The sequence below is a fragment of the Maniola hyperantus genome, chromosome 18 (genome assembly GCF_902806685.2).
Source record: "Maniola hyperantus chromosome 18, iAphHyp1.2, whole genome shotgun sequence".
NCBI lineage: Eukaryota > Metazoa > Arthropoda > Insecta > Lepidoptera > Nymphalidae > Maniola > Maniola hyperantus.
This window is the reverse complement of record NC_048553.1, coordinates 10565466-10572639: the sequence shown is the minus strand read 5'-3', so window position 1 is coordinate 10572639 and position 7174 is coordinate 10565466. Positions and strand designations below refer to the sequence as shown.

The window sequence follows — 7174 nt, the reverse complement described above, 5'->3', positions numbered from 1 at the left end:
AATTTCCTCTGGTCTGTCTGGTGGGAGGCTTCAGCCGTGGCTAGTTACCGCCCTACCGGCAAAGCTTTGCAAACTGCTGCCGAGCCATTTAGCGTTCCGTCACAGAATATATAGTAGTACTAACATTCCGGTACGATGCCGTGTAGAAACCAGACAGGGTATGGGTTTAATAAAACGTCCATACCCCTCCCTATCAGTGACATGAGACAACGCTCTACAAAGCCGAAATGTCGTTCTAAAGGCAGATGTAACAGTACGCGTAACGCGGCAGAAAGTGATGAACATCGGCCTTTAGAATGACATTTCAGGTTTGTAGAGCGTTGTATGTCACTCATACCCATATGACGCTTTGTCTGTCTCAACGACCGAGACAGTGCTCTACAAATTTGCTGTCTCCTTCTAAAGATTGATGTTCATCACTTTTGGCAGAGTACTACAGTAATAAATAGATGAAAGAATAGGAAACCAATGAGAACCAGCAGTATTTATTTGATAAATGTTAATAACTTTTACAAAAATGCGGAGTATGGACAGTAGAGTTAAGCTTGACACTTGTCTCAGTCACCACACATACAAGACTCCAACTCTTCGATCTCACAGAGAGAAGAGCACACTTTAATGGACCTTGACGCACTCAGTGCTATCAGTATAGGTTAGACCAAACACCTAGTATGCTTAAAATATTCTTGAAGGCAAGCGAGGCTATAATAAGCTATAAAAACAAATTGACAAAGAAATCATATTCTTAATAAGCTTTTATTTTAGCCATGTAGGTACTAAAATAAATATAATAGACAAATTCAACGAGCCGAAATATGATGGAGTTATGATAGGTACTTAGGAAGTTCCCATGGCTATCTCCCTATTCCATCATGAGACTTTGGATATCATCTATGTCTATAGAACTTGTCAAAGCAAATTCAACAAGCCTAAACACAGCAGAGTTAAGTTGAGAAGGGCCTATGGCTACCTCCTACCTATGGCTTTTATGGTACTGTATTATTGCATTGTCATCCAATTTACATATAATATTTTGTGAGTAAAAATCTGAAACCACTTTAGCCAATGTTGGCTGTCAACAGTTAAAAAATGGTGTAGCTCCAGTATGAAAATAATGCATTTATACAAATAGCTATCTTATCTATAACATAATATACACCAATATGTACATAAAAATATTATCAAGCTCCATGTGCCTCATATTCAGAGCATACTAGCAGTTTGAAACAACCTGTATTGCACCCACAACACTTCACATAATATAAATACTAATAATTATATTGCTTCAGTCTCTTATATTGACCATATATGTAGTAACTTTACTGAGCTGCCATAGCCTTTTTCTTTGGCTTCTTTAAACGCTTGAGCCCATTTACACTAGTTTTCAGCAGGTTTGAATAAGCAGTAGTGAACTTTTCTACGTCCCACTGCTCTATGACAGTGGATATCTTTTTGCTCCGTGACTGTGCTCTGACGAGGCATTTGTATTCCGGGTCTTTGACTGCTGGTGTGCCATCACGTGGTTGTGGTTTTGTTCTGCCATCATCTAAAAAATAACGTTGGACATAGGTAGTTGGAAAATCTGAGATGCAAAGATTATTTATTTCAAAATTTACATAACTATAGATTTGTTCTAGATTTATGTAGACTCCTTTCAAGGCTCAGCTAGTATCATGATATGAAAAAAAGCATGTCACTTGAAAATCTATCTGAAAACCATATCAATAATGTTGAGTTACAAAATATCAAACATGCAGATAGTTTTTGGTAGGAGTATTTGTCCCTCTCTAGATTAAAACCTACAGCTTCGAGAATCTTCATGGTTTTATGAAAAGGTCTTAACATTACAAAGAAACAAAATATTTAACAATTTATACTTACATCTTTTCATTGTCATAGTTACAGATCCCGATACTCGAGCTTTTTGGAATAATTTCGATAATTCTGTCAGGAACTGAAATTAATAAAAAAAAGTAATTAATCCAGCTAAATTAATACAGTAAATACGACGACTACATTAACCAAAAGTTTACCTCTTCATTTCCTAACAAGACCATGGTTGTAAAAGTTGTAAAATTCCTTTTTGTGTTAAATCATAACATACACTATTTATAGTCCAATTGTCTTGCGCACTTATTACGATAAAAACCAATTATTTTTACTCATTTTACTACAAGTAAAATAATTTTTCATCCAAAAAATCCTATTCATCCACGATCCACGCAAAAATACACGTTGACGACTTCATTGACTTCGACATTTGTCAGCTGTCAATATGACAGCAAGAGATGACAGCTACACTATGGTTAAACCACAAACAATTAAGATCCATATTTATAATGGGGCACAGTAAAGAAGCGCTCTTACGCACTCTTCAGTCAGCACAATTTAATTAAACAAATTATTATTCCTTCAATACCCAAGCTTTATCAGTGGTGATTGCCCGTGCGTAGTTTTTTCTCAGTTCTATGCATTTCGTTAGTTTTTTGTAAATCACAATATCGAATTAATTTAATTGGAATAAATATTATGTCTTATCAAGGTAACAACGACTTAAATGGCAATCAATTTTTCTCTATTATGTACCTATAATAAAAAACTCTTCCAATCTTCCATCTCGCTACAGTGAAGCGCAATAAGTGCTCTCTAAATATTTTTTTCTCACGGAACCCATGGAACGCGATCTACGGAGAAAAAAAAAACAAAAGTCCGCTATACGGCCGTCGTATATCCAACGCTCGTGAAAGTTTTAGTGTATAGTGCGGTAACATTGTGTCAGTTATAATATAAGTCGTAATTTATTATCCTAGATAACAAGTACCCTAGTACCTTATTTAAAATGTTATATTTGAACTGTATGATTAACCTTCACAGTGTACATAGGGTAGCCATGCATTTGCAGGATATCATAATTAATAAATCCTACTAATATTATAAATGTGAAAGTGTGGATGTTTGGATGTTTGTTACTAAATCACGCAAAAACTACTGGACGGATTTGGCTGAAATTTGGAATGGAGATAGATTTATACCCTGGATTAAAACATAGGCTACTTTTATCCCGGAAAATCAAAGAGTTCCCGCGGGATTTTGAAAAACGTAAAACCACGCGGACGAAGTTACGGGCATACTAGGGCAGCTAGTGATTCCATAAAATCGGAATGCGTTTATTAGAATAGTTTTCACATCTTTATTTGGATATTTATTATAATAATCTTTTTTCGATATCTAAATATTTTTTCAGGATCATACGTAACAGTAGCTGTGGCTACAATTGGAATAGCCTATTGCACTTACCAATTCTACAAATACATTCAGAAATCTAAATTGCCTTCAGAATGGAAGGAAGTGGGGACACTTAAAGAACTTCTTATTTATCCAATCAAATCTGGCGGCCCCGTACTATTGAATAGTGCCGAGTGTACGCTTCTAGGTTTAAAGGATGGTTGGTTGCGAGATCGGTATGTAATTTGTATAGGTTAGGTTATAAGAAGTTTGTGACGTCATTCGCCTGAAAATTAGATGAAAGGATATTGAGTATTTTTTCTAAATTCTTGCTTCAAACAATCAGTTGGAATTAATAGTTCATTGGAGCAAATTATAGTCAAACCACTATCGTATTTAAATCGTTATATTGTTAGGTACTAGTTATATTGTTTAACTCACAGATATATTACAGATACAGAGAAGATTCTCTTCCAGATCTTTGAACTTGTGGTTTAAACTTTCATACATTTTTTTGTTTTATTATATTGCGCATCAAAACACCTTTTTAATACATTTATTGTAATAAGCATGGCATGTTAATACCTACTATTGGAACTGAATTAAAAATCTGATAAAATCGTGGAAAATTGATGTTTTGCAGAGTTCTAATGGTAGTTGACGACAAAAATAATTTTATCACTGGCCGAGTTTACCCAGAGCTTCTATTAGTGCAGCCCACGATACGAGATTCCATCCTCTCGCTAAAACACAGTGGTATGGAACATATCAATATTGACTTGGCAAAGGTACTATTTTTGTTTTACGTAAAAAACGTTTACAATGACGTGTCACGGGGTTGGAAAAAACGGTTCTTGGGATGGGGTGGAATACGCCTGCTACTTACTGACAGTAATAAGCAATCTTTATGGTCTTTCTGAATATGACTTTATTTCAATGCGCAGAACTCTTTCCACTTGAATGCACAGAACAAGTTCTTAAGTAGGGACGTAGCCTCCCTCTCACTCGCGCTTAAAAGTTGTACATTTTCGAGCTCTTTTATTGGTCTGATGCCGTAGTTTGATTGTAGAAAGAATACCATAAATCCAGTCAATGATTACAATTTGAGATTATAGCAACATTTGATGCAGCTCTATCGCAATGGTTAGTCTCTTATTCTTGAACTATGATGATTTTATTTTAGGTAGTAGCATCTCAAAAAGCCGAGTCCGCTAGAGTTTGGGGAGTGACAGTGCCAGTACTTGACTGTGGAATAGAAGCAAGTGACTGGTTCTGTAGGTAAATAAATCCCAAGTCAAATATCATTAGCTAACATTACCTTATTTAAAGGAGAAATTCAATTTGACGTGCACAAAATTTGCCTAAAACTTTTTTAAAAATTATTTATGATTTTTTAAGGTTGCTGAACAAGACCGAAATCAAATTTAGGCTTGTACTATACGCCTCGCAGAAATGTCGGCAATTGAAAAATCCCAGCAAACACTTTAAATTTACAAAGAATGATACGGTAAAATTCTATGCAGTTTTGTTGAGTTAAAAACTGAATGGTTATCATGATTTTTTTGTTAAAATCTAATAAGAAAACAATTTCTAGGGAGCACTCCCAGACGAAGTATCATTCAGTATGATGAACGAGGCCTCAGTAGACGACCTCAACACTAGATTACAAGATAAAGTGACCCCACGCCAGTTCAGGGCTAACTTTCTACTCACCGGCGCTAAACCATACGAAGAAGACAACTGGAAGTTCATCAAGATCGGTGAAAACGTTTTTGAAATTATCAAACCATGTTTCAGGTAAATGTAAAGATAATATTTTGTCTTTTTCTTTTTTTTTTTTGTTAATTTATCATAAGTATTGGGCTCACTTCGCTCGCATTTTCTGTTAACTACAAGTTTTTAAAAATCCCGCGAAACCTTTTTGATTTTCCGGGATAATTTTCCGAGATGCAAGCTATATTACGATCACTCACAGTAGGCTGTGGGCACATATTAATAAAGCTACAAAAAGTAGGTGGTTTGAATAAATGCTAGTGCATTAGCAATCTTCGATCTTGTAAAAGACTCTAAACGACAAAAGGATCCCTTTAAATTAATTCATAAAGTGCAATAACATTGCAAATTATTACAAATTAATACAATAACATGCCAACTTATAACAATAACATGATTGATGTTCATCATAATATAGTTATCGGTGGGACGCTTCAAATTTTTGTCCGAAGTAGGACTGTCCCTGGCATTCTAGAACAGATGGTTACCCTAAACTTAATATAAAATCACGATTTATGTTTTTAAATTAATTGTTTTCGCTTTGTATTTTTAGGTGTATTTTGACTACAATATCTCCAGAAACTGGTATTCGTCATTCGAAAATGGAGCCGTTACAAACGTTGAAAGAGTTTGTATTGTTATCATTTTAATTTTTGTCTTTTACGCATACCTACCATAGACCTATTATATTCCTACTATTTTCGTGATTTTCTTACATAATATTAGTTAAAACGATTTTATTATAGTTACTCTGTTATTTAAAAAAACTGTATAGTCAGAACAAGGTCAGAACTCAGAATTGTTGTATTAAAATCAATTAAAATGCAACTAATGCGATGTTTATTTTACAGCTACCGTCAAAACGACGACCCTGCGATACGACGGTCGGAGGGCAACGCGCCTTGTTTGGGAATGCAGATGGCGCTACGGTCACCGCCTGGTGGAATGATAACCCGCAATGATCGAATTTATGCAGCCTAATTTAATTTTAGAATATTAGGAACAAAATTGTTTATTATTTTGATCCTATTAAAAATCACGCCAATAAAAATTATATTTATTTCCAAAACCCATAAATGACGGCTGGCGCGGCGGAACGAACCATTAGATTAATTTTATTATTATGTACCGAAATTACCCAGCAGACCAGCCCTGCCGTCCCGGTCAGTACATTAAAATATCAGCATAAGTATTATAATAAGGTTATGTATATATTATACCTACCTACATGAATTATCACCTTACTATCAAGTATCATTAATTAACACTGACCTAATGGCATTGACCTCATACAAGGGCATTGGATTTGAGGTCAGTGGCGACAGAAATGTTCTGTCAACTTATCAAGTAAATGAGTAAATCAAGTACCCTACTCATCTCATCTCTGATCTAGGCGCAGAGATAGATCTCTTATTAACTATGCAATTATCTATATTCTATGTAGGTACCTATGCTGCCACATGCTTGGAAGCATTGCCTTACGACGTGGACACCAACTTACTGCTTGGTACTGCCAGCATTTTTCCTATCGATATTGGCGATAACCATCATAAGATAAAGGAAAATAAAGCAACCCATTGACATTAATTTTAAAGTACAATAACGATACAACGCGTAATTAACTCCTCACGCGCCATTTTAACTTTTTGCATCAAAACTCAAATTTCATGTCAAAGTACTATGTAGGTACCTAGCAAAGAATTTGGAAGTACTAGCCAGGCCAGGTGCACCGGATTACTGGTCTGTCTGTGCACGGTCTGTGACTTCTGTGAGTCGCACAGCAAAGAGTATATAATCACTACCTCACAGGGCACAGATATGTCCAGATATGCAACTACCGTGGCCCCATCAGTCCCTCTCGCTCAAGCAGAGGTACTTGAGGTATAAATGTTATTCCGTCTATTTTACGTTCGCTTCGGCTATTGTAGCCTAGTATACTGCAACCCACCATTGCACAATAGCTTCAAAAACAAAAACAACAAAACAAATTAATTATTTCTTTAAAATACTTGAGTCAATATAACCTCACTTCGCCTTGTTTGCCAAAGTCTCACGTATAAAATACATTTTGGCAAACAAAAAAAAGTGGCTTGGTGATAAGGACAAAACATAATCATTTTGTCACGTTCTAATAAGAGCATAAATGCATTTAGCTATCTCGCTCTAACAGTAAGTG

At 35.4% G+C, this 7174-nt stretch overlaps 2 protein-coding genes across 2 annotated transcripts; one reads left to right on the top strand and one right to left on the bottom strand.

Annotated features, from left to right (window-relative positions):
- Window positions 1-469: 469 nt before the first annotated feature.
- Srp14 (signal recognition particle 14) lies at window positions 470-2258 on the bottom strand. Its single transcript, XM_034978231.2, has 3 exons — window positions 2034-2258; window positions 1882-1954; window positions 470-1546 (listed from the first exon to the last, which is right to left on the bottom strand). The coding sequence occupies exons 1-3, from the start codon at window positions 2055-2057 to the stop codon at window positions 1320-1322; spliced, it is 324 nt and encodes a 107-aa protein (XP_034834122.1). The 5' UTR covers window positions 2058-2258; the 3' UTR covers window positions 470-1319.
- Window positions 2259-2338: 80 nt separating this feature from the next.
- On the top strand, window positions 2339-6049 carry LOC117990862 (mitochondrial amidoxime reducing component 2-like). The gene is made up of 8 exons (XM_034978358.2): window positions 2339-2542; window positions 3245-3461; window positions 3869-4013; window positions 4409-4503; window positions 4624-4732; window positions 4820-5022; window positions 5552-5626; window positions 5850-6049. The coding sequence occupies exons 1-8, from the start codon at window positions 2530-2532 to the stop codon at window positions 5977-5979; spliced, it is 987 nt and encodes a 328-aa protein (XP_034834249.2). The 5' UTR covers window positions 2339-2529; the 3' UTR covers window positions 5980-6049.
- Window positions 6050-7174: the final 1125 nt, after the last annotated feature.